The sequence below is a fragment of the Penicillium macrosclerotiorum genome, assembly GCF_028827735.1.
Source record: "Penicillium macrosclerotiorum strain IBT 26536 chromosome Unknown utg000006l_segment0_segment0, whole genome shotgun sequence".
Classification (NCBI taxonomy): Eukaryota; Fungi; Ascomycota; class Eurotiomycetes; order Eurotiales; family Aspergillaceae; genus Penicillium; species Penicillium macrosclerotiorum.
The window spans coordinates 2,127,922-2,153,966 of record NW_026643085.1 but is presented as its reverse complement, the minus strand read 5'-3'; the positions used below and the strand labels follow the sequence as shown (position 1 = coordinate 2,153,966).

The 26,045-nt window shown below is 47.4% G+C and overlaps 9 protein-coding genes across 9 annotated transcripts; 5 read left to right on the top strand and 4 right to left on the bottom strand.

Moving 5' to 3' along the window:
* Nucleotides 1–1,132: 1,132 nt before the first annotated feature.
* N7462_006051 (beta-glucosidase) lies at nucleotides 1,133–3,828 on the top strand (the record flags this gene model as incomplete). The annotated part of the gene is made up of 3 exons (XM_057077769.1): nucleotides 1,133–1,189; nucleotides 1,260–1,331; nucleotides 1,414–3,828. The coding sequence occupies 3 exons, from the start codon at nucleotides 1,133–1,135 to the stop codon at nucleotides 3,826–3,828; spliced, it is 2,544 nt and encodes an 847-aa protein (XP_056933349.1).
* Nucleotides 3,829–6,221: 2,393 nt separating this feature from the next.
* N7462_006050 (uncharacterized protein) lies at nucleotides 6,222–6,717 on the bottom strand (the record flags this gene model as incomplete). Its single annotated transcript, XM_057077768.1, has 2 exons — nucleotides 6,222–6,534; nucleotides 6,590–6,717. 2 exons carry the CDS (start codon nucleotides 6,715–6,717, stop codon nucleotides 6,222–6,224), a joined length of 441 nt encoding a protein of 146 aa, XP_056933348.1.
* Nucleotides 6,718–9,489: 2,772 nt separating this feature from the next.
* N7462_006049 (MFS transporter) lies at nucleotides 9,490–11,558 on the top strand (the record flags this gene model as incomplete). The annotated part of the gene is made up of 6 exons (XM_057077767.1): nucleotides 9,490–9,544; nucleotides 9,602–9,798; nucleotides 9,888–10,301; nucleotides 10,356–10,731; nucleotides 10,787–10,834; nucleotides 10,900–11,558. The coding sequence occupies 6 exons, from the start codon at nucleotides 9,490–9,492 to the stop codon at nucleotides 11,556–11,558; spliced, it is 1,749 nt and encodes a 582-aa protein (XP_056933347.1).
* A 454-nt stretch (nucleotides 11,559–12,012) lies between these two features.
* N7462_006048 (uncharacterized protein) lies at nucleotides 12,013–13,930 on the bottom strand (the record flags this gene model as incomplete). The annotated part of the gene is made up of 5 exons (XM_057077766.1): nucleotides 12,013–12,314; nucleotides 12,369–12,616; nucleotides 12,675–12,908; nucleotides 12,966–13,277; nucleotides 13,614–13,930. The coding sequence occupies 5 exons, from the start codon at nucleotides 13,928–13,930 to the stop codon at nucleotides 12,013–12,015; spliced, it is 1,413 nt and encodes a 470-aa protein (XP_056933346.1).
* Nucleotides 13,931–16,633: 2,703 nt separating this feature from the next.
* On the top strand, nucleotides 16,634–16,885 carry N7462_006047 (uncharacterized protein; the record flags this gene model as incomplete). The annotated part of the gene is made up of 2 exons (XM_057077765.1): nucleotides 16,634–16,825; nucleotides 16,853–16,885. 2 exons carry the CDS (start codon nucleotides 16,634–16,636, stop codon nucleotides 16,883–16,885), a joined length of 225 nt encoding a protein of 74 aa, XP_056933345.1.
* A 692-nt stretch (nucleotides 16,886–17,577) lies between these two features.
* Nucleotides 17,578–18,823, top strand: N7462_006046 (heme-dependent oxidative N-demethylase family protein; the record flags this gene model as incomplete). The annotated part of the gene is made up of 3 exons (XM_057077764.1): nucleotides 17,578–18,158; nucleotides 18,214–18,336; nucleotides 18,415–18,823. 3 exons carry the CDS (start codon nucleotides 17,578–17,580, stop codon nucleotides 18,821–18,823), a joined length of 1,113 nt encoding a protein of 370 aa, XP_056933344.1.
* A 559-nt stretch (nucleotides 18,824–19,382) lies between these two features.
* N7462_006045 (uncharacterized protein) lies at nucleotides 19,383–20,721 on the bottom strand (the record flags this gene model as incomplete). Its single annotated transcript, XM_057077763.1, has 4 exons — nucleotides 19,383–19,430; nucleotides 19,501–20,024; nucleotides 20,121–20,550; nucleotides 20,620–20,721. 4 exons carry the CDS (start codon nucleotides 20,719–20,721, stop codon nucleotides 19,383–19,385), a joined length of 1,104 nt encoding a protein of 367 aa, XP_056933343.1.
* A 397-nt stretch (nucleotides 20,722–21,118) lies between these two features.
* Nucleotides 21,119–22,018, bottom strand: N7462_006044 (uncharacterized protein; the record flags this gene model as incomplete). Its single annotated transcript, XM_057077762.1, has 3 exons — nucleotides 21,119–21,563; nucleotides 21,652–21,822; nucleotides 21,888–22,018. 3 exons carry the CDS (start codon nucleotides 22,016–22,018, stop codon nucleotides 21,119–21,121), a joined length of 747 nt encoding a protein of 248 aa, XP_056933342.1.
* A 3,082-nt stretch (nucleotides 22,019–25,100) lies between these two features.
* N7462_006043 (putative isochorismatase family hydrolase) lies at nucleotides 25,101–25,993 on the top strand (the record flags this gene model as incomplete). Its single annotated transcript, XM_057077761.1, has 4 exons — nucleotides 25,101–25,190; nucleotides 25,248–25,560; nucleotides 25,632–25,851; nucleotides 25,903–25,993. The coding sequence occupies 4 exons, from the start codon at nucleotides 25,101–25,103 to the stop codon at nucleotides 25,991–25,993; spliced, it is 714 nt and encodes a 237-aa protein (XP_056933341.1).
* Nucleotides 25,994–26,045: the final 52 nt, after the last annotated feature.

The following is a 26,045-nucleotide window of genomic DNA, read 5'->3' as shown; positions in this document are numbered from 1 at the left end:
CAGCAACCAAACAGTGACCCATGACGTAAGTACGAGCTTACATCGAAGGGGAAGATGCTCCGTGGAGCAAAGCCACCGGATGCTGCCCTCAGATACCAAGTAACAGAGCCTATTGGCTCAGGATAGAACTTTGTCGCTTGGAATAATTCCCCGTCAAAATTTCCACAGAGAAGAAGCCAGGTTCAAAGTCATCCGCAGTGGCAAGGAGGGCCTTTGACCGTTCGTTTGCCGTCGCATCGATCTTCTTAAAAAGATTGCCTGCGGCGACGGCATTTCGTATTGAATTTTTGCTATTTTCTTCGTGGAAATGTCGTAACCAGATGATTCTTTGAGCCCACATTCCCAGAAAAATAAGTTGCCAATCACGTTTCTGAAAATAATAACAAAATGCAAAACAGGTCTTTCTCCTTGTAAACTGAATACTAAAGCTACTGATATCATTAACATGATGATAAATTTCGCTCTGTCCTTAGCTTCTGGCCATGTTTCTTCCAGTATCGGCAGTCGGCTCCGACTACCGTTACATGGGTGGTGGGACCTCACCCATATTAAGCAAGATTAGAAACAAAATAAATGAACCAAATTAATTGCGCTTTATAAAATAAGGAAGATAGGCAGACCAGTTGGGCCCTTCTGTCCTATCAAACTGGAAATACATGAAGCTGCTAATTCAGTGTCTCGTCAGCGGATCTAGACTCGATTTAGATCACCAACTTCCATGTCTGATAGTCGATATAGTTTCCGTTATTCTCACCCAAGGGCTAATCTTAAATAAATAATTGAGCCAATCTGCTTTTTCCAATGAAAAATCGATTTTGTTATTGCTAGAGAATGAGAAAAAAAGGATAGAAGGAGGTCATTAGAGGGGTACAATGCCGAAGTTCACCCGGTAGATGCCGATACCCGCTACTCCGCGACCCGGTGGGGCAACATTGACTTAAGCTCTCATCTCCCAGGCCCAAAGTTAATAGTTTACGGACAATGCAATCTGCTCTCATCTAATTGGCTTCCTTTCCGAAAAGTAGGACACCACCGGTTTCCCCGTATAAATACACCCACCCAGTCGCCTCAGCAAATCCATTGATAACCTCAGAAGTCAGAATTGTGCAAATGTCAGCCTTGTGGTAAAATAATGGCCGAATTCATGCATGTCGAGCGTCTCCTAGAATCTCTCTCCATTGAGGAAAAGGTAGGGCATATTTGCTTCATTATAAATCTACCAATAAGCTTGAACTATCTCTAAGCTTCTCTCCATTCAGATCTCTTTGCTAGCCGGCGCCACATTTTCGAACACGGCATCTATTGAGACGAAGGGAGTGCCGTCAATCAAGGTATGGACTTGGATGAGCGAAAGTGTTCGATGATTTTGTGCTATTTCTCACATTGGATTCTACTTACGTTTGGCCAACAAAGACCGCCGATGGACCTAATGGCGTTCGCGCAGCCGCCGTCGACAGGGACATCAAATCGGCCTGTTTCCCTGCAGCATGCAGTGTGGCTGCCACCTTTGACACCGAAAATGCATACAATATAGGCATATTATTGGCCAAAGAAGCTCGTCAGAAAGGAGTGCATTGCCTGCTTGGTCCTACAGTCTGTATTCATCGACATCCGCTAGGAGGTCGAAATTTCGAGAGTTTCAGCGAGGACCCGTTCCTTACTGGAAAGCTTTCGGCGCAAGTCATTCGTGGACTGCAAGACAATGGAGTCGCTGCAACTATTAAACATTTCGTTGCCAACGAGCAGGAAACCGCCCGTATGACTGTCGATGAGACCATTTCTGAGAGAGCCCTTCGAGAAATCTACCTTCGTCCATTTGAGATCGCCATTCGCGAAGCTAGTCCTTGGGCCATCATGACTGCTTATAATTCTGTGAATGGCAAGCATTGCGATGCAAATGCCTGGCTTCTACAAGATATATTACGAGGCGAATGGAAATGGAACGGTCTGGTGATGAGTGACTGGGGTGGCACGAATTCAATTGTAGATTCTCTGAATGCTGGGCTGGATTTAGAGATGCCAGGGCCACCACGAAAGCGATTAGAAGCTGCAGTGCTTGAAGCTTTGTCCCGAGGAGAAATCACAGAGTCCATAATCAATGAGCGAGCTCGTGCGGTCATTCACTTTGCCACTAAGCTCAAAGCGTTGGCCGACAGACACACAAATACTGTTTCTGTAAATCAATCAGAGGACCGGGCATTTATTCGCAAGGCAGGAGCACGAGGCATGGTGTTGTTGAAGAATGAAAAAGACCTCCTACCATTATCGAAAGAGAAGATTGTGGGCAAAAGAATTGCTTTGATTGGTTTGGCGAAGGATGCCATCGCACACGGCGGCGGCAGCGCTAGTGTGAATACCTATTACAGAGTCACGCCCTGGGAAGGAATGAGGAATGCTCTTGGAGATCAGGTTGAGTTGCTTTACTCCAAAGGATTCCACCGAGAGCGTCTTCTACCACCGATCGATGGTCGTGCTTCGGCTTGTGGTACTGTGATTGGCATGGACGGCAAGCCAGGATTCAGTCGATTGCTTTACGCCTTCAACCGAGAAAGTGGACGGTCTGTAGGTGAGGAGCCCCTGTCTATTCTGCACGGCTTCTCTCAGTCAGCATACTCGCCTTTAGGCTCTCAAGAGTCACTTTGGAAGGCCTTGGAGATTGTCGGTGAGTTCACGCCCGCTGAGACAGGCAGCCATTATTTTGCGTGCTCGGGACTAGGTCCCACCCAGGTATTTGTGGATGATGTGGTTATATTTGATCAGAGGGTAAATTGTGCTGATCCAATGGGCGCATTATTCCTGGCAGCTCCAGAAGAGGAGATTCGGCATCAATTCATCGCTGGCCGGTCGTATCGTCTGCGCATCAGAACGGAGCCACCTGTTGGGCTCGGCCTCGATATTCTTGAGGGCCGCAGTGGTGTGCGCATGGGCATGTCCCTTGAATCGATTCATGACCAGGACCTCGAGGCTGAGGCGGCCGATGTTGCCTCCCAGGCCGATGTTGCCATTGTTTTCACTGGCCATGATCCGCAATGGGAATCAGAGGGTCGCGACCAGGACTCGTTTCATCTCCCAAGGCGTGGTACCCAGGATGCAGTCATCACGGCTGTTGCAGCAGCAAATCCAAACACGGTGGTCGTCAACTCGACCGGTGTGCCAATTGCCATGCCATGGCTTGAAAACGTTCGGGCAGTGGTGCAAGCCTGGTTTCCGGGGCAGGAATGTGGAAACTCGATCGCAGACGTGCTGACTGGCGTGGTGAATCCAGAAGGCCGGCTTCCCGTGAGCTTCCCTCGGCGTCTTGAGGATTCACCTGCCTATGGAAACTTCCCTGGCGAATATATCCTAGATCAGCTGAAGGTTACATATGCAGAAGGAGTTTTTGTAGGCTACAGACATTATGACCGTGTCCCTGGGGACCAACTCAACTTTGCGTTTGGCCACGGCCTCTCTTATACAACATTTTCGCATGACAAGTTTTCTGTGGCCATCACAGAAGGAAACAGCCATATATTGGTCGCGGCTCTCCGCATTACAAATACTGGCTTGTTTTCTGGGGCTACTACCATTCAGATATATGTTGGAAGGCTATCTTCAGCTGCTCAGCACCCTCACAAGACACTTGTGGCCTTCCAAAAAGTTCTTCTGCACCATGGCGAGACTCGAGACATCCGGCTTAGCATCTCCACTCGCGATTTTGCTTATTTTGACGAGGATTCGCCGCAATGGGTTGTTGATGCCGGGCAATATATCTTCTACCTCGGCAATTCAGTCTCGGAGATTCTACAAACAGCTACTTTGGAATTCCCACAACTGAGCTACAAACTTTAAGAGCTATTTAATTGAATTGTATAAGCCGCGATTCACCAATTCAAAATACTTGGTTACAAAAACCGTGATTTTCGAGCTACTGAGGGGGGGGGGGGAGGGTACGCGTATATATGCTTATGTGCATATTGATAGGACAATGTAGAACTGAATGCCCCGAGTAGGCCGACTGGAGTGTGAAGAAGTCCAAGGTGTCCCCTGATCGTTATGTAAGTAACATGATTCGCTTCTGAAGGATCAGAAACGAAAGTAAGTAATGGTTTGATTTGGTTTTGTTTGATTTGATTACTATATAAAATATTTAAAGTTGCCAGAGGTGATTTTACTCTAATAGGGGTTGTTCACCTATCAAAAAAAAAATTCTTGACAATCAGCGAGATATGTGAGCTGTAGTAGATTGAACAGAGTCAGACATATTACTACCTACTCAATGAACTAGGCATTGAAAAAAATCAGTTATTTACCCATGTTAGTGACATGATACGGCTATAATACTTCGTTTGCTGCACATTCCAGCTTGTCCTCTGGGTTCTGAAGCACAATTTTTAGGCTAAAATCTTTCTTGATTCGATTTTTGTTATGATGAAAGAAAGACATGGAACTTTGGTGATTTGCCAATCAGCTTTGTTCTATCAGAAGCAGACTAGGATTACATATATACTGGATAATGTCTGGCAACGCTTGGCGTTCCTTTTCCGTTCTAGTGCTCACCCTCGCCGCTTTATGATCACTGAGCATGACCTGATTTGACGGGTCCTATGGATGCGTACCTATACGCGTGCTAAATTCCTGGGTACGCATCCATGGGGCCCGCCTGATTTGATCACTGCTGACCAGGGACCTAGTATGCTTACTAAGCTTCAGACCAGGAGTGAGTTGTATGAGTAAGCTAACTCAATAAAACGCGGTACGCTAAGTCGATTCACCTGCAACTATATGCAGGGGTTCTAGATAAAAAACGTGAAAACGACACATACAGGCGGTCACGTAGAAAATTCGCCACCCTATCTCCGCCTTCCTATTACAGTAGTATATGATATGGGGAGCAGGAAATAAAGGAGGATGACCTTTGACTAGTGATAGAACAGGCTTGGAGAGAGGTGCCACAGGATATGCTAGAAATTCTAGTGGCATCTATGCCGAAGCGTGTGCAGCAAGTTATTGAGAGAGGAGGGCAGGCTACAGACTACAAGATTAGATGAATCAAGATTCTGCCGGCAGAAGATAGGGGGTGTTGTATTGTTTTCACGTTTTTTATCTAGAACCCCTGTATTTCTCAGATTACATCTTTAACCTGCCACCGAGGAGTCGGCGTCTCTAAATACTACTCGATTAGTGATCCTTTAATACAAAAATAATGTAATGAATTTGATTAGGCCTTTGCCACTATTGATCTCCTAGGAGTATTCTTTTCACCTATTATACTGTCATATGATATTACAATATGAGGTTATTCCCAGCTTAATGCCTCAGGCATTAAATTGACACCTTACAGATCAGGCCCTAGGATCCTGGCCCCACTTCCCTAATATATGAATGTATGATATACAAGTCCCTAGGGGTTCGGTGCCCTTCCACCAGGGATTCGTGAACCCCTCTTTCTCGAAGCCTCTGCTTATCTCTTTCACATGGAGGCCACGTCAGACCGCTCATTGAAATGTGATCCATCAGTCTCGCCTTGGTCATGCGGGAAGATACCGAAGTCTGTATATAAAGTGAGGATTATGAGGAGATCCAAGATAACAAGAAACAGTTATTTGTCTTCCTTACTTGACGTCTATCTTCCTACCTAGTCGACAGGCTTTTTACCCTGTAAAAGTAGTTATTCTGTAATAGTAACGTACAAAGAAAAGAAATCATTCTTTTTAATTAATCCATATCTTTCGAATGAATAAAGCTCTAGTAATAAGACTATATTTTTTGAACGAATTAGTTCTAGAATACTCATCAATAATCAATACTAACCCAATAATCAATACCAAATTTCCATCGACTTACTTGTATATGCCGCTCTTTGCCCTTCTACGGCTAGATACAATCACCCTTTAATGCCTCGCTAATTTTTTTCAATGAGTGCTCCGAAAATTCTCCGATCCATCATTACTACGAGAGTACTTATGCTCTAGAGGAAATCAGGTATTTGCATAGGCAGAACTTGTATTGTATTAGGCATAAAATAAGCGTGCAAGTTCTGAACACAACGTGTAAGGGTAATCTGACATCTTTTGCTGCGCAATAAAAATTGGCACCTTAGCTCCATACTTCTCAACGCGAGGTTGCTCAACAAGCACTTTGACGATTACATTATTCGGGGCTGTTTTCTAAGCCCAGCCCTACATGCTGGCGTCCCAACACGGCTATAAGTTGATATGGCGCTATCACTCATCATCATGTACTCATTGACCTGTCTGCTCCGATGGCCAGGTGTAAAATGATTCGTTCGGACCCAGATCCATAGGTGTTCCAGTATGGCTCTCTTTGGGTCTCTGACTCATTGTATCTGGCCACGCTGAACCGATGAAATCCTTCTTGGCCGCGCTAGGTGTAACACGAGTGACATTGACAGACTGGATTTTCGTTGTATACCCATGGCTTGCAATGTGTGTCTTTCTAACCATCATCGCTTGATTCTTGACTGGTACAGTGATGTGTGGCAGGTCTTTCTTGAATTTACCACCGGGAGTTTTAGTGGTTGCGTGCACGTAGGATCTTAATCCTCGTCAACTATGCTATGTCCCTTGGGGAATAATGAAGATGAACTTACCGGATCAAAACTTGCACTGGGTTAGGATCCGTCTGAATCGCCGTCTGATAAGCGGTATACATGATAGCTTTTGCAATAGTGTCATTCTTCGGCCGCGCAATCTTCCAAATATACTCGATTTGGGACATTGTGGAGGGATTTATGACTGATGAAGCAAAATATTGATCCAAATGAGATACAAGTGTAGACGAAAGCCTTAGAACTGCTAGGAAATGATAAAAAATTGATATTGAACGGTAGCCGAAACAGTTTCTTATCAAGACTATTCGAGCTCCTCAAGGCGTGTCTGTTTTGGCCAGAAATCTATTTCTTGGGCTTGATATACCCCTACTGAAACACCTATACTGGGGCCATCACGATTTTCTCTATTGAAACCATGTGTTCATGCTTAACAAGACAAATATGAATGACGCCTTTTGATATCGACGAGGCAGGGCTAATTATTACGCGCTCTTGGTTATACAGCTTCGCGGAACTTTTCACACTCACACGGCCTTTGTTGGCTCTAGAAGGAGACACTTGATTTGCAGGTTGGAAGTATAGTGTATACTCTAGGCTATATTACAATTTTATAATCTGCCTCGCTTAGAGGTCGCTACCACTTGCAAGTATGTTATAAATTCGATTATTATTCACCTTAAGGATAAGGTTGAGCCTGTAATTTGTTACGCGTATCTATAAATATAAATAATACCTTTTAATATCGACAAGGCAGGGCTAATTATTACGCGCTCTTAGTTATGTAGCTTCGCGGAACTTTTCACATAGCCTTTGTTAGTCTAGAAGGAGACACTTGATTTGTAGGTTAGAAGCATAGTGTATACTCCAGGCTATATTACAATTTTATAATCTGCCTCGCTTGGAGGTCGCTACCACTTGCAAGTATGTTATAGATTCGATTATTATTGACCTCAAGGATAAGGTTGAGCCTGTAATTTGTCACGCGTATCCGCGCGCCAGAAACTATAGCCCCAGGTGATACAGCCCCGATGGGACTGGTACATATCCATCTTAGTGGTGTGTTGGTTTGTCGCACGCGCCGGCCCCAGCCCCAGCCCTACACCGCCTTCCCATATTTCCAGAAATACGCATTGGAAGGCTGAAGATCCCAACATTGAAAGGACATGAACATCAACATGAGGCCATGCTGGAATTTTTCTCGTCAATTTTTCCAGCCCCCGATATCTTATCGATATAACCCAGTATTTTCTTCACGCCGATTCATATTTCCTCCAGGATCCAGCTGTCACCGCAGAGGCTCTCCATCATCACAGCCCTTTTCGTCCTTCCAGCCCATTGCTAACTCGATGATTTCAAAAATGGAAGAAATGTACTCGATTTGCTACGTGTTTTATATAGTATCCCGGGTATACTCGGAACCTAGCGCCGTAACACGCTAGACAGCGAGGTAGAGGATATTCAATATTCCCCCCGCCTACACACTTAGATAGTTTAGTCACCTAATACATTACTATATTAAGCATCTCGTTCCATTAGATCCTAGCTTTCCTAGCCGATACCGTATCCTACCATATTGACAGATAACCTAAGAATTTAGCACACGTACCTAGAGATCCGGAAATATAATTTCTCCGAGTTTCTAGGTACATGTATTCAAAGATCCAGGTTTTCCAGGATTGTCCCTTTCCCGGAGACCGTTCCAGAACCCAGGGGCCCACAGGGTGGCCCGTGCCACTCGGCCAGAAGGCCGAACCCGCACTCGGAACCGGGTCGCACCCGGATAGGCGCCGGGAATTTGACACTGAAAGTGCCAAACGAAAGCAACAAAAATGCACACCAGCGTTCCCGGACACTAAGAATCAATTGAAGGGACAGTCATCTGCAGAGCGATTGATTAGGTACCCTATATGGGTCCTGGGCCTGACTCTTGCCTCGGAGACGACTGCCGCGTATGTTTTGCACCATAGGGGTCGCGTTCGGCTTCCATCTTCGGTTCAATGAGTCAAACTTATCCATATGTGGTGCGGAATAAGTTCCTGGTTATGGGAAGGGTTCCACTAGTACAGTTCTTCTCAGTTCTCACAATACTACCCCGCGAATGCCAAGAAATCTACAATATCCCCAAATTGGTGGATGTTTGGGTCTGGTGAGTTGGTGCAGATAGTATCATGAGGACAGACGCTCGACCTCTTGATCGATCTGGAATACATGGCCATGAAAAATTGACCAGATCAGAGCCAATAGTGTTATTGCCTGGGTTCGCCTGCATTGTATACCTTCCCCTCCTTTGTTTGCGAAGGGTGCGAGGGGATTTCGGCCCAATTCCACACACCGCAAGCGTTGGCACGTATCGCATTCGGAATTTAGTCAGTATTCACTCAGAATTGACATGCGAATGCTATTCATTGTTTTTCTACTGGAAGTGGCACATCGGCCTGCTTCGCGATGTTTCATATGGAAATTCAGCAGATGGCAAAGGGGTATTAATAAATTGGTCGCCACTTAGAAATCATTCATGAAAAACTTGGCTCATGGTTCCCGAAAACTTTGGCGGCACCGAAGCCGTCTTAACCGAGGGAAGTCTGATCGTTCGCAGATCAACATGTCAAACTACCCTATTCGAGTGGATTAGACTGGAATTTTCGTCACATTGTCCAGAATGGCGTCGCACACAGACTCATTTGTCACTTTAGGGCGTAGGGAGTGAAAAAGAGGTGGAGACATTACCCACAAGTCTGACGAGTTTTATTCGTCGCATTGTAACTTTTGACCCAATATTTGATCTGGTTTGATCTGGACCCTGGTAGGGTGTGGAACTAGGCCAGCTTGCTTGAAATTTCAATATCTCCGCGCTTTTATAATGGTCCATCCCACTTCTCAGATCGTCCTTTAGCGCACTGCCGGCTTCATTTGATGGGTACCCCCAGTTTACAATCGCCATGTCTGACCATTTTACCATGGAGGAGAACCTCCAAAAGGTCATGTCGACAACAGGTGAGCTAGTCGTCTTGAATGTAGAAAATTATATCCTCAACTAATGTTTTATGCCAGAGGATGTAGTGGTGACTCCCCATGAGTCACGACAAAGTTCAATCTCAGGCTCGTCAGACCAAGACTCTGAGGTTTTTCATGAACCCATCCAGGAACGCTATGAAGGTCCATCGTATTCACGATTTCGCCGAGTCGCTTCGAAAACGGTTGTTACATTTGGGCCAAACGATCCGGACAATCCTGTTAATTGGAGAAAGGTATAGTCAATAAAACCTTTGCTACATGTTGCTCATGTCACAACATGAATTTATTGTAAAAAGAATATCGCGCTCATATTTACCAACAGTCGAGAAAATTCTTGGTTCTCCTTGCTGGTGTCATGCAGGTCATGAACAGCACTATTGGATCTTCCATATGCAGCAATGCTATTCCACAAATTGCTGCAGAATTCAACATCACAAACCAACAAATGCTGGTCCTCCCAATATCAATCTTTCTTATTGGCTATATACTGGGTCCTCTACTATGGGGCCCCAGTTCTGAATATTTTGGCCGCCGACGTCCACTGCTTATTGCATTTTGCGGGTTCATAATCTTCACCCTAGCATGCGCCGTTGCAAATTCATATGCCTCTTTACTGATTTTCCGATTGTTCAATGGCATGATGGCATCTGCACCAATTGCCACAACTGGTGGATTATTTGCCGATGTCCACGATGACCCGACCCAACGAGGCCGTCTCATGTCATATTATATGGCTGTATGTATATGACCTCTAATATAGCCTTAAAAGTCCACTGCTAACGACAGGTAGTGTACGACCTTTGGCCCGATCATGGGTCCATGGATTTCCGGATTTGTCGCCGTCGTCAGTTGGCGATGGTGCTTTTGGATTGGACTAATCTGTTCCGGAGCCACCCTGCCCTTAGTAATATTCATGCCCGAAACCTACGGACCGGTTGTGTTGAAACAACGAGCGAAGAAACTACGAAAGAAAACCGGTAATCAGAATATAATCTCGCCGTTAGAACTTGAAAGTCGAGACCTCCGGAAAATGTTCCTTGTTACAATCTCCCGGCCATTTCGCATGATTATCCACGAGCCAATTGTTTCCTTGACTTCTTTGTACCTGGCGCTTGCATATGCAATCTTCTACCTTTACTTCGAGGCATATCCAATCATCTTTCAAGGTAAGTGGATCTTCACGATTAGCTTTCTCCGACGAAATTTAACTTAAATTTCAAGACATCTATGGCATGAACGCCGGTATCTCAGGCTTGATGTTCCTTCCAAGTGAGTAAAGTGGTCATATATCTGGTTTACATTTTCAAGTCTTTGTTCTTACTTTCTATCCGCAGTTGGTGTTGGCGCCATTCTTGCTTGTGGAGTGTTCATCTGGTATGATGGATATCTCGCCCGAGCTAAGGCCCGCGAAGCCAGTTGGGCCAATATCGAAGAATATCGACGGCTACCACTTGCCTGTATCGGCGGGCCACTATACGTCATTTCCCTCTTTTGGGTTGGCTGGACGGCTTCACCCAACATCCACTGGGTCGCCCCATTCCTTTCTGGAATACCATTTGGAATGGGTTATCTACTGATCTTCATGGCAATGCTCAACTATCTCACCGATGCCTACGAGACGCTATCTGCTAGCGCTCAGTCAGCCGCCAGCTGTACTCGCAGCATCCTAGGAGCAGTGCTACCCCTAGCCACTCGGCCCATGTTCAACCGACTCGGCGTTCATTGGGCGTGCAGTCTCATCGCATTTCTGAGTCTCGGCGTTTCCATCATTCCATTTGCGTTTATTCGCTACGGTGACCGTATCAGAAACAAGAGCAAATTTTGTCAAGAGTTGAAGCGGATTAAGGAAGCTGAAAAATTGGAGCTAGAAAGAGAGGAGCGACTCCAGAATGAGTCTGATAACCTGCAGATTGTCCCGTCTGCCACCACCGGTCAGATTTCAAGGATCGAAACTGCCCGCAGCCATGCTGAGAAATCTTCAATCATTTGCTAAGCCAAAAGTGGCCATTCGATTATCAACAATTCGGTACTCGCAAGTGCCTTTTCAACCTCTTGATTTGATGATTCAAAAGCTTCCCTTTCTTGGGTTCCTTTTTCATTCAAAGCGACGACTTTATGACCAATCATTTATCCTCTAATGTTTATGCATTGATAGACCTTTTCCCAGTTTCGGCTAATCAGTCTTCTTCGATGCGGAGATGGACATCCGATGGCTATTCCCTTTTTTGAGAAAAAATTTTTTTTTTCGAAGATCTCATCATCGTCACGACATCAAAAAGGCATTCTTGTTTTTCTTCAAGTTTTTCACAGATCACATACAACCCCGAGTGTTCTCATAATACTTAATTAGCATTCTCAATTAGCAAATTCATTCAATTATTATGGCAAACGGATAATTACGGACTTGAGTTTTCTCTATCTATCTATATTTTTTAATGGGTCTTGCCTTACTCTCTCTTCAATCCTACCTTCCCGACCTTGCGCAAACCCCAAGCCCCGATAGCAGAAGCAGCCATCATCAGCCCAAAGCAAGTCCAGAAGACAGCACGATACCCAGCCATGAGAGCTTCGGGTGAATCTTTATCACTATAAGGGGACTCCTGTGTCACACTAGCGGAGATTATAGCGAATATGGTCAATCCTATGGATGTGCCAAATTGTGCGATCGTGTTAAATACTGCGCCCGCTAGGCCTTGAGTCTTTGGCGTGAAAGAGTCTGCAATAATCAGATTTGCCACAGTAAAGATGACTTAACTAGATTAGTTTCGCTGAAGTATCAAGTGAAAGTATCATTTGCACTCACCATCGGCAGATAGAGGGCCTAATAGCACTGCCCAGAAAGCACAGTACCACCATGACCACTGAGGGTCAATCACGGCCAGCAGTAATGGTGAGCCAGCGCTCAGTACCGTGGTAATGATAACAAGGTAGTTAGCATGTAGACGGTGCACGAGGAGCCCAGTTCCAAGATTCAGAACGATTCCGATCAGCACATTCGGAAGGAAACGAATTGCCGCTTGGATTGCAGACAATTCTTGGACTTCCTGAAAGCTATTTTTGAAATTAGCGTTAGATTTCCTTTTCAACCTGATTTCCCAAAGAAACGTACAAAAGACTCAAAATTGTCTCAGTGCCATTCAAAACAGCCCAAGAGAGAAGAACCATCAAGCAAATAGAAGCAAAGGCTGTGTTTTTCCATAATGAATTAGGAATCAATGCAGGCTTTCCTGTTCTCTCCCGCCAGTTCATCCACCCCAGGAAGGCAGGAATCATGGCGGAGGCAATGCAAAGCAATGCAATGTTCTCAGCTCGGTGAATACTGGATGGATTATCCGTAATGACACTACTTCTGTGTTAGTACCGACTCAGTTATATGCCCATTAGATAAGCAAATACTCACGCAAAGACATAAGAGATAAGTCCCAGGCATGAACTAGAGAGTAAAATGCCAATCCAGTCGATCTCGATTCGAAGTCTTTGCCATGTGAACGCCTCACGCGGCTTATCCTTGGGCAATTTGAAATAATTGACAACGGAGAGAATAGCAGTTACCCCAGCGCAGAGATAATACCCAAATCTCCATCCAAGTGAGGAGCCCTGGAAAAGCCCACCGAATACTAAGCCCACAGAGAAACCAAAAGGCTGACCAAGACCCAAGCAGGCAAACCCAATGTTCCGGCGTCTTCCGGCAGGCATAGTATCGGTTAGAATACTAAATGCAGTCGGCAAGCACATAGAAGTGGCAACTCCTTGGAAAGTACGAAACAAAATCAACTGAATACCTGTCTGGGCGACACTGCAAGCTAAAATGAAGACGCTTAAAAACAGACAACCAATTAAGTTGATCATTCGGTTACCGATAAAGTCGGCTAGGGAGCCCGCAAGTAAAAGGCAACATCCGTTTGCAAGGCTGATTTGAATTAGTGCGGCTCATAAAACGATTATGGTCGAGATAGACTCACGAATATACCGAGGCAGGCCTTTCTCACACAATTGATCCTATTAGAATGATATTTCATCTCACAGAAAATACTGTGGTTTCACTCACCAGAGTAAAAGATTGTCAGGGAGATCCAAGTCTGTGGCTATCCAAGGTAGCCCAATAGTCAACAGACCACCACTCATGCTTCCCACGAACGTAATACCTGTGAGAGTGGTGATGAGAACGGCCGCTCTCGCGCGCGGCAAGCTCGCATTCTGAATTTCATCAGAGTTCTCTGCAAGAGGCTGGCCTTGTGAAAGCAAACTTCTAGGTTGTGAGTCTTGAAAGGAATTCTTTGATGGTAGTCGAGTAAGTGAGTTGTATGAGTCATCCAACTCGTAGACCGTCGCCGTTCGAGCTGGGGCGAGTACTGTAGTCGACATTCTTGATCGGTTCGTCGGTGTAAGCAACAAGAGCATAGGATATCTTCAAGAACCAACAATGTCGCCCATCTGATCCAACAAAGAGCTTATTACAGCATACCTTGGAGGAACAAGATTGGGTTGATGGTTGAAACTCGCAAATTAGTCATTCTCGCTTAGCGCTGCCTGGGAGGAGGTAATTCTTACTCTATAGGGATTAGGTGGAGAAGGGCACCGGGAAAGAACCTTCAAATACGGGGCCAATAGGTCCTATCAGTCCATCACAAAGATCAAACTGTCGGTCTAAGTTACGATATTCATTGACATCGGCTCTCTTAGTGTGCATCATACTAAACAAATTAAAATCCAATGAACGACCTTACTGTTTCTAAATACCAACTTCGACAAACCAAGCAGTCGGGGGCCATTAAAATGAGCATCAAGTTGAAACAGGAGACCAGTGACAAATTGGTGTAGTTCAGAGGCCGGTTAACCCCGCAACAGCTGGCGCTGACCCCGGCGTTATCCGCCTAAAGCAGGTATACTAATTCCGTATGTCTGCCACGAGACAACATACTCATCACGAAATAAAACCACTATCAGATAGTGCTCAATGATTAACAACGCCTTGGAGCGATTGTAATTACATTACAAGACAGAATATATCAATGATGTAAAGGGAGCCATGGTGCATGAAAGATATCTAAAATTCCTTTGAATACTCCAATGTTCTTACCTTCTTCTCGGACACAGCTTTTTGACTATTCCTGTGTTGTAGGACGCACATTATACAGTCGAACACAGAGAAAAGTCCATGTTTGCGATAGTGGCTATTAAATCTATGTGGTCATCCTTCATCGTGCTCTTGGTGATCCAGAAGAATGACGGATGATCAGCATAAATTTCACGTGGTCAACTGACAGTTCAGTCTTTGATTATAGGCCCCTTCTAGTTCACAGCTCTAAGAAATCAAGAGTTTGACAAGTCACGTAAGACATGTTGGTAAGAGCCCTTTTCGGTTGAAGAGCTGGACATTTTAAATATACTTTATGGGACTCCCCTGTCAGCTGCTTGATGGAAGACTAATGCAAAAAAAGGACAGCACGGTCCTCTTTGCTGATCACTGGGGGGTATGTAACACGCTTCTTCTGGAGCTGGAGCAATGTGGAACACTGACCACTTATGAATATATTAGCTCGATACGAAATGCCTACGCAATTGCTCGCTCATTCTTCAAATGGCTGATTTGTCGGCCACCGTACGGGGTGATAGCTGCCCTCCCCTCTTCTCCCCTTCCCCCTTTCCCAAAACTCAAAGCCAGCAAGTGCATCCAGTACCTTCCAAGAGACGATAGATAGATCATTTGGAGGAGTTGGCGTGTTCCTGTGGCTTGATGGCGGCCACGATTAGGTCCCGATGATTGAAGTGACTTGCATCTCCCGTCTCCACTTGAATTTTGTACGGGCAAAAATTTGTAATTGATCTATCATCAAGATAGAATGCGGGGGTAGAACGAAACGTTATGAAGGTTTGTGGTTTCGTTGAATCCAACACATGATTAATGGGATTGGATTGAGATCGTATACAATCACCCAAGATGGCTCATCCCACCCAGTGTTCGGTTTCTGTTACCGACCGCTACACAGAGCGTCTGCAACGGGAGGGCAAGAAGCAAATATACCCAAAAGATTTTCCTCAAGAACGGTCTGCAACGCCACCAGAGGAAAAAGAAAAGAATGCTGCGGCATAGAGCTAAAACGAGGGGGCAAAAAAAAAAAAGAAAAACCCAGCCCCTTTCAAAACCGAGGTATGACGATGCAAGACGTGGGCAAGGGAGAGAAAAGTTTTTTTTCTCTCTCTTTTCTTTTTCTTTTCCTCGTTTTCCGAGGAGAGTGGAGAAACTACGAGTTGTGAGATCAAAGCAGCGGCAAGCGCGCTTTGCGCGAAAGGGGGGGAGGAGCGGTTGCGGCGGAACCCCCAGATTGGGGCTCCTGGAGTCCGTGGAGTGGGACCGTGGACCAGGACACAAACGAGGGGGGGGCAATAATAAAGGCAATAATCAAAATCATAACATCATGATCAAAATGATGGGGGCCTAGGCAAGAATTCTAGACTAAATGATCGCCCGATTGACACTAGTATTCTCTAGTATCAACCACAAATAGCGCCTTAAGCCAGGGAAAGGGGGAAAGCCATGGGGTAGACGGTACCTGCTGCACTCCTGCCCTAAGTCCCCCGGTCAAACAGGGGGTCAGCTTTTGGGCCAAACGGACTAGACCTCCTCCAAAAGGTGGGGGAGGAGGGTTCGCCGTCAGACCAGCCGCAGACCAGGTCAATCAAGGTATACCCGTATAACCCTGGTATTTCTGCTGGAGAGGGGGGGGGGGCCGGGGCCGCGGAATTGAGGGCACTGGGTCCCACTGGGGAGGAACCCCCCACACATGGCGGTATGATACGTCAGGCCCGGCCATGTGCCCCCGGCCCTGTTAGTTCGGGGACGGTGTGGTGTGCACTGGAACTAGATCGGGGGCTCCTGGCCAGTCGGATCGGCCATGTTCGAAGGTCTCGGCGATCCCCTCAACGCATCTCCCCCACCCAATACTTGCCAATTTGGGGCTGGAAACAGCGCAAAGAGCGTGACTCGCAAACAGGCCCAGCTGCTGATGTGTACTCTGTACGGACTATTCCGAATGGTTCGCCTCACGCGGCGCGAATCAGCTGCTCATGGTCTCCCTCCGACGGTATCCGGCCGCCGTTACCGTTGCACAAGGGGCCTGTCGAGTCGATGACTTGATGTCAACGGCTGCTGGTCTCGAGAGAGGTTTCCCGAATGGCCTATTGGCAAACCCTGGTTCACGAGGGGCATCGGTGCGCACGGACAGTATACGCGAGCTTGACGATTCCTCGAAGCTAAAGGTTTGTATGTGCCTAGATTGTGGCTAGCGTCTGGGTCAATTCGCCGAGACCCAGCTATGAGTGATCCGTCTTTTCCAAGCGCCCTGTTCTGACTGGAAAGTGAGGTCAACAGACAAAAGATCCAGAACAAACCGGTCACCCCCATCTTACCCCGACTCCACCACAACGAATGTCTCGGTGGAGATGACAAGACACCTCCTAGCATAGCCCGAGCCTTGACTCCCTCGATGATGACTCCCCCACCAAAGCTGAAGCCAAACGATCATGTGGCTTGCCGTCAGAAATAGTCTCCGGAAGGCGACCTGAGGCTTTTCCTTTGCGGGGAATCCCTGAGCGTATCACGACGGTTCCGCAGGCACAGTCTCGCTAGATCAGGAATGTGGAATGCAGCTGTCTTTCTTTGCTTTGTGGGTATCCATTTGTTGAATGAAACTAGTGCTGCTGGCGTTACTGTCTGGTGATCAGCCTGTTCTGATCTGGTTTGTTGCCTGGCCCTCAACACGGTCATATCGATGTCTGTGTGCAAGCATAGCCTTATATGTAGCCTTTTCCAAACTGGAGTTTTCAAAATTTACACTATATTTCCCCCTGCTCTGCTCCTTCCCCCCTCCCCTTTCTATTTTTTTTGACTTCACTTTTCTTTTTCCTGGGCTTGCTTATTTCCTCTAATTCAAAAGTTTTGAAATTCTTTTTAGTTCAAAAAAAGCTCTTCTTAACCTTAAATACATCCACAGCTGCCACATGGGAAAAGTATGACCATCATCTCATTGGTGGCGATTCCTGTCCTGGTTCTCTTTTTTGCAGCTACCTATGGGAAAAACATATTCAATTGTATTTCAAAAACATTGAATCATTATGGTCTTTGGCGAAAGGAAAATGCCAACAGCCCGTCCGACGTCAAACGCCTGGCACCGTATCCAGCGCAGCCGATCAGAGGTCGGGAACGATATCGGGTCATGATGGACATCCGCAAGCTGGATGTCCAAAATTGGCTCACTCTGGATAGAAACTATATGGAGGAGCACCGAGTACGCGATCAACTCCTGCGTGAAAAGCGAGAAAAGGTGATTCGCTGCCTGCCAGAGTCGGGAGAAGCGTGTCGAGAGGCTCTGGAAGAAGTGTCTGGATTTCTCTGTGGAAGATTTCCGAACATGTTTCAAAAGCTCGAACGTGAAGGCCAAGAAATAATTCACAATTGCATGACTGGAGAAGAGTTCGTCCTGGGCGGCTCCGACCCTCTTAAGGCAAATATCGATGCACTTGAGGCGGCAGTTCGCCTAACCATGGAGGATCTTAGTGTTTTGATGATCAATGAGGACGAGGAATATTACCTGTATGAAAAAGAACACATTCTTTATTGCGTTTGGCTCCTCTGACCTTTTTGATAGGGCCGCCAGTGCAAGTCTCTTCCCAACGGGGTGGACAGTTGAGGAACGAATTGGATGGACGATCTCGCAGCTCCATGGACCTGTTCCTTTATGGCATCAGCAAGTTGCCAATTCTGTGAGCAAGTAGGAGCCCCGAAACCACGGCAAAATCAAGTGGTCCATACATTGTATCATAGGAATCATATGGCTAACTAAACCTAGGTTTCTCGCCCGCCTGACCCCTAACTCGCCAATGGAGCGATCAAACTACTTTATTGAGGTCAAGCGACCAGACGAAGATCTATTCGAAATTTTATATCGGCCAAAGGGGCTCTGTGAAAAAGAAATCATTGACCCATCCCCTGAAGAAATCATCATTCGACGCGAGAGACAAACATTTCGTCGGATGCCTCGAACGGGCACCATTCTGTTTGGCGTGAAAACCTATCTCACTACCCTTGACCAACTTCCAATGCAGGAGCTGGAGAACCTTGCCAAGGAAATGAAAAGTTGGCCTGACTATGTTGGGGACTATAAAGGTAAAGGTGTTTGGGGTGCAAAAGTGCTGGAATTCTACAAGAGTCGTTGTGAGACATCTGCAATCGAGGATCATTGCAAGATGGAAGTTTGACGAATCGAACTATGAGTGACGGTGATATTGACCTTCTCCTGCTTCATTGTCTTGCGTTTTTCTCGCGTTTTTCTTGCGTTTTCATTTGCCTCATTCATCTACACTTTACCTATTCTCGTCCAAAGTTTTTGTTCTGTTCTTTTCTTTTTTTTTGGCGAAGACAAAATGGGTCGGCTGTCTGAAAACTTTTTTATCCTCTTTTGCTCCCCTGCCAAAAAGTTGCTGTTTACACTCTATAATTACGTGTTAAAGCTCAGATTGGTTGAGAGAGTTCGTTCTATTGGGACGAGGTTGATCGCATTCATAGTATGACAACAAATTGAATCCTAGTTCAAGGCTATGTACTCCTGGGTTTCTGTTGTGGAAACACAGGAACCACTTTGAGAGGTGGTAAAAAATTGGGGAACGAAACGGAGACCCTGACACTTGGGTCAGAATCTAAAAGAAATTATGTAATGGCCGAAGATGTAAAATGTAAGAAGCAAAGGGGTCCATTTGCAGGGTCCAAAAAAGAAGAGACCAGTCCGAAATGGATAGTGGGTATATGAATGGGAGCTGCTTAAATCTTCGAGAGAGGTGGTTTGTCTTGCTTTAACCGTACAACGCCCTAAACATGGGGTATTAGAAAATTACCTCCAGATATCGAAAATTAAAGACGGGAAACATTCGGACGTTACCTCTTGAGTGCATGTAGCGATGAGCGTTCCATCCTGAGACCAGATCTTCTGAATGGCCAGCCCTCGGCCTTCTCCAGCCCAGGGGCTTTCCATCTCTGTCAACATCCACTCATCGGCCCGGAAAGCCCTTGGGTTATGGAAGTAAATTGAGTGATCTAAGCTGACCATCATACCAACCTCTTTCTGTTCCTGTTTATTCTTGCCATTAGTGGCATCATCCAGGGCACCTTCCAACCGGCGACGGAGGTCCGCCGCTTCCTCTTCTTTCAGTTCTTTGAGTGCCTTGGTGATATCGTCGTCGTCGAGGTCAGAGGGGTTTTTGAGAGCCCTCAAGAGCTTCTGCAAATCCGCTGGGGAAGAGAATCGAGGAATGTCGTGCACGGCCGCGACGCTGCCGATGAAAAAGCTATCGGTGACGTAGGCTAGCGCGGAAAGATGAGCCTGAAAGCCACCCTCCTCTGAGATGTGCCCCCGCGCCCGGATAAATCGACGGACTCGTTTATTTTCAGGAGTTGTGGAGGTTCCTAAGCCCAAATTAAAGAATTAGAGGCTATCATGTACGGCAAGCTCGAGGAGAGGAGGGAAGGGGGGGGGGGGGCGGAGGGGTTCAAAAAGCATACGGTTAAGGATGCCCGCCTTCCTTGCCTCGAAGGGGCCGCCACCTGCATTGCTCAGAGCCTTGACAGTTCCGGGCAATGCATCCTCCGGTAAACGAATCTCTGGCTTAGGGACAGCATGTGAAATTGTCTTCTCTCCGCCACTCCCCACGCGGCTGAAACTCAGCGTGGTGGTGAAAATGGGTCGGCCTCGCTGACGCGCCTGCACGGTCCGGGTGACGAAGCTTCGTCCGTCGCGTACTCGTTCAACGTGATATAGAATGGGAATTTCCGAGTCACCGGCCAGGACGAAGTAGCAGTGCATGCTATGGACGGCGAAGTCGGCGGGGACGGTTCGCATGGCGGCGGACAAGGACTGCGCGATCGCGGCACCGCCGTAGATGCCTCGGGCTCCAGGAGGGTGCCATAACGGGCGGGTATTGGTGAACACATCCTAAAGACAATTGCGCCGCGTTAGATCCAAGTAGGTTGGGTTTGCGCTCTGGAACGAAAGGAGTCCTACTGGGCCGAGGTCCACCACCGGCGTCAAGTCCAGCACATTTTCAATCGGGGCCTTGGAAGGATCCAGCGGAGGAGGATCCAGCAATGTAACTCGTTTCGCCATGATGTGTTGAGCAAGTCTGCCAGGAAGAATGAAGCGAGTGAAAAGACTGGGAGGTGGAAAAAGAGGGTGGGGTGTAGAAACAGTAGTTCTCTGGACCGGATGACGGCGGTTTCCAGTACTTTTTTTAAGAAATGCGGCCGGGGTTGAAGCTGGGCCGAGGTCCAGCGTAGTCCCTCTCCCGGCATGTCCAAACAGACTGGGTCTGGTCCAAATTCTTGCTTTTGGAGTTTCTATACTGCCTGGCTTCATTCTATATCACATGTTCCAGCCACTGCGAAGAGCCATCACCCCCGAGTATGTATATCCCTTTTTTTTCCATTGGAGGGGCAGGAGAAGAGGCGAAAAAAAAAAAAAAAAGGGGGAAACCAAGGCGCCAAAAAGTACAGAATCCAGAGTATTATTTCTCATCAGACCATAGTTTGGCCCAAACTACTCCAGGTGGTCGACGAGGGGGCGGACTGAGGTGTGGACTGAGGTGCGGACTGAGGTGCGGATCCCAGCTCTTGGGGACTGGGTCCAGACCAGGTACTCTTTCTAATCGATAGGTGGTATTAGGCGGCAGGCCTGGCGAGGCATTGTTGTTTTGCTCCTGCAGCAGTCGCAGGAGTTGGCGTCGCGTCATCTCCTCTTGACTCAGTAACGGGGTCCCGTCCTCGGCCCGATGGCCCTGGCTAGGTCCGTATTCGCGGTAGATCAAGAAGGAGGCGAGACCGTAGATGACGGAAAAGGCACACGGCAAGCCGATGCCCACAACTCGGATGGCGTTCAGAGGGAGCAAATTGCGACTAAAGATATTAAATAGGACGTCAAAGAGGGCAACCAGGTTGGCTACCAAATATGGCCTGTGATATATCACCGATCAGTATGAGACCGGGCAAATTGAAAATCGAGGGGCATAGCGATTGGAAGAATATCGAGACGGGCACGCACAGAAACAACGAATGCAAGAGGAAGAGTTTGCGTTTGCGCTGAAAGAATGCGATCGCGATCGAGGCGACATAGGACACGCCGATGAAGAACAAGGCGATAATGGTGGAGATGGTAATATTAACACGGAGGGTTTCGCTGGGGTCGCCAAAGACCACCGATAGAATCAGATAGCTACCGCCAAAGGACGTCAGTGAGCGCGGACTCTTTCAATTGTTCGACGCAGGGCATCTTCTTACCCTACCAGCAGAAGGGCGGCGGAAAAGCTGGTGAAGAGTCTCCATGATTTGGAGACACGGTTGACAGCAGGGCCGGCCGGACTGAGTCCCGACTCAATCCATCCGTCCGACTCAGATGGCGGAGCTTGCATGGCGGGGTGTCATAGGTCGCATAGGTCTCATAGGTTCGCCTACCACGGCAATCAATGCATCTCCTGATGGCCTCGCGCGGCGGTTGGGGAAGCGTCTGGGAAGCGGCAGAGGAAAGAATTCACGGGTCGGAGGGTGTTCGGAGAGTTGAACCACGGCGAAATACATAAGAACAGGAGAACCGAGAGTGCCCGCCGGCCCCATGAAGAGGCAGAAATCCCGGCCCCAAAGCTGAAAAGAAAAGAGACAAGGGCGGCCCCCTCGTCAGAGCCGCACGAGACGACCAGTTGGACGGGGCACACTGTGCAGGTTTAGACTCGGGGCTGAGCCACTCAACGTCGACGATCCCGGCCGGGCTCTGCACCACTGCCAATCAATTCCACTGTATCCTTAGCTGGGGCTGGGTCTATGTAATAGCGGCTGATGCATGCTGCGGACAGCGCCATGCTGGAGTTGGTGGATTTGGGATGGGAAAACGCCTTGCATGCTCGGCGTGGTTCATTTGGGAATGGACTTCCTTCACTATCAAGCCAACCTTCCGCCCCCACTGTTGCTACGCGCCACTAGGGATGGTCCGCAATCGTTTCCACAGACAGATTCTGGGTGATGAGGTGAAGGTTAAACGTGTCAGGAACCTGAAATCTACGTCCCTCGCGAGTCAGCAGCGTGATGGTGTCAGGGGGAAGGGGCGAAAGGTTGGTCACCGTGGAGCCTGGGGGTAAAACTAACTGGACTTGGTGGCCCTGCTCGTCCATGATTCGTCCTCCGGCCGATGTCACAAGTGATCGCAGCCTGCAGCGTCCAGCGTCATGGTCAGTTCAAATGTGCGCTCGAGGCTGACTAGAGGGGTGGCCGACCGGTCCATATCAGATTCTGTGACACCATCGTGCAAGATCACCTAGAGAAAACGATCAGGACTGAGAACCCCGTGACTCGGCGACGATACTTTACTGTGTGAAGCGGCATGTTGAGGAAACAGGAAAAGCAACACAAGTCAAACAGCAAAATATTCAACCAGAGGGACAGAGACCGATGGTTATGGATTCCCGAAGATCCTTCTGCCCCGGCATCCTTTCCTTTTTCCTCTCGCTCCTTTTCTGATTCTTTGATCACCATGATATCATGCAATTGCCGCCCCTTCACACCGCGCAGAGGATGAAACCATAATGTGGGGAGTTTCAGCCCGCCAATACATAGAATGGAAATTCTCTCAAATTGACCCAGCGGGCTGTATTCCATTTTCTTCTCATCATTCAACCCCTGTGGGCGCTGGTGAGCTGGTGAAAGGGTGGCCGGATTGCACTTGGACCGACCAACAGGGCTAGATTCGAACCAGACTGTAGGTTGTGCGTCCGAGGGGCGTCATGGCAAAACTGACGAGCTTCTCTATAGAAGGCTTCGTTTCCGTAGACATGTTTATCCAGTAGTTCTTTTCTTCTCTTCTTCTTCTTCTTCCTCTTCTTCTTCCTCTTCTTCTTCTTCTAGGCCAGATCTTTAGACATACGTCACATTACTTCGAGTTTGAACGGACGGAGAGTGATACCTTCCAGAGAGATTCAAGACCTTCAAGCTATGTGCGGATAATGAACCCTGCAGTTCATTCGCAACTTCGGATGCTCTGATCACATTTCGCCTAGCATAACACCAGCGATCGGTCGAAAAATTGAGGACTGAATGGGTTCAATCTGCGCAATAACCCCTTCGAAAGACAATTGGTGCTGACTCAAGATAGCTGGAGAAAAAGTCTGGTCGGCTTGACGCTAGATCAATCTCCTTAGCAATGTCAGCAACAACAACGGGAAAAGACGAATGCGCGCTGAAGCTACCGAGTTCGGACAAAGGAGCCGAAGGAACCCAGTTCTGGCAGTCCGCGATTCTCACCGCAAATTCAAAACATGACTTCCGTCCTCAATAGATTTAGTGTTGGAATTGGAACTTCGAATCTCGTGTACGATTGTTAGCGTGCTTCTGATAGTGTTTCTCTTGGCCGTTATTTTTCTGAAGTGCCAAGCCCTCCATAAGCACAGCAGGAAGTAAGCAGCCGTCCGCAAGCTCCTAATTAGCGACGAGAACAGTTCACCGCACTTTTCTTTCACCGTATTGCACCTGCGTCTGTAAAATGTTGTCAGCTATCAGTAACGCCATGGCTCTCCGGAGCGATTCCGCAATTGGGCGACGATTGGTAAAACGGCGAAACGAGATCTCATCTGCACATCGGCAGCGAACACACGGTCTTGGCGTTGGGGTTTATCTGACACAAAACCGCCAATAATGGCTTAGTAGTTGGCGGGAAAGTACCTTTGATTGCTGGAAAATTGGCGTAAAATGACAAGTTACGGCAAGGGCCCACCACGAGCGCAAGTTCAGGTTGACATGCATGCTGACAGAATCCTTACTATCCAGTTTGTAAGGACCAAATAAGCTAAATTTGAACCCTGCAGACGGTTCTCGGGTGGGGTTTCGGGCCGAGACTCGAGTCGTATTTCATAGTGCGATAGATATGCAGTACTATTTTCACAGCATCTCCGGCCTAGAGTCAATGACACTCGAGGCCGGAGCAAACCTAGGATAGAAAAAGAGTCCTGAGAGCTATGACTACTGACACCGATTTTTTTCGGGATGTTTTGGAACTATTATATCTGATTAATCAATGCGATGCGTCGGAGAATTTGAGAAACTCCTCCCATTCACTCAACTTGAAAAAAAGATTGTGTTCAGATGCCTCATTAGGAAAGTGGTCCCAGTCATGTAATGTCTTGCTAAGGTTCCTATAATCGTACAATTTTAGCAACACTCGCAGTAAATTTACATTGGCGAGGAATCTCCGCTGCAATTCGAAGCGATGTGGATATCATACTGGGCCTTTCTGGGAATAAGCAGACCGCAAAAGCAGAATTTCCAAGCTCTTTGTCAGAATTACAGTATAGAGCAGTCCGATGGAATTGAGCTTCTACCATCGGCTAAATGAGAGACGAGAGGTATAAAATGGGAAGGGATTCCTGGGTTGATTTAATTTTTACTTCAAGACAAAGCAACAGTCCTCTATAGTCTTCTGACTACGCAGCCTCCAGCTCGATATTCAAGATGCACATTTCCAAAGCTTTCCAGGCCGCTTTTCTGTTGGCGGTCTCCCTTCCAGTTCAAGCATGGAATAGGCTGGACAAAAACAACGCTGTGAGTCTTCTTAACCCCCAGCGTGCTTTTCAGAAATAAACCCTGACCAGAAATTAGGCCTTGCTAGTCATTGACCATCAGGTTGGCCTTGCCCAGCTCGTGCGCGACTATGGCACCAATGACTTCCGCAACAACATGCTGGCGCATGCTGCCCTTGGCAACGTCTTTGACTTACCTACTGTTCTGACCTCCTCTTCTGATGGAGGACCCAACGGTCTGCTGCTCAAGGAAATCATGGAGATGCACCCCAATGCTACCTTCGTGCGTCGCCAGGGTGAGGTTAACGCCTGGGATAACGCGGAGTTCCGTGCCGCAGTGAAGGCAACGGGTAAGAAACAGCTGATCATTGGCGGTATTGTGACTGAAGTTTGTAAGTCGGCCCTGCAATATTGACATTAGGACGATGCACGAAGCGTGGCATAAATAGTAATGCATATTCAGGCACCACTTTCCTGGCCCTTTCTCTCATCGACGAGGGATATGAAGTCTTTGCCAATACCGATGCCAGTGGTACTTTTGATCTTCGCCTGGCGGAAGATGCGAACCGACGCATGGAGCGTGCTGGTGTCACTCTCATGGGACTATTCGGCATTGTTTGCGATCTGATGCGGGACTGGAGACATACCCCGGGTCTCAACCAATTGCTTCCCTTCCTTGACAAGTGGGTTTTCCTCGCTAATTTTGTGTCTCGAAGCTAACCATCATAACGCAGGTATCAATTCGCCTACGGCCTGGTCGCTCGTCACCACGCCGGATCGATCCAGAACGGAACTCTTTCTCCCATTGAGCTGACTCTGATCTAGTCACTATGACCAAGATCAATCCAGGTTCAAATGTCTAGTCATGAGCTGTGTG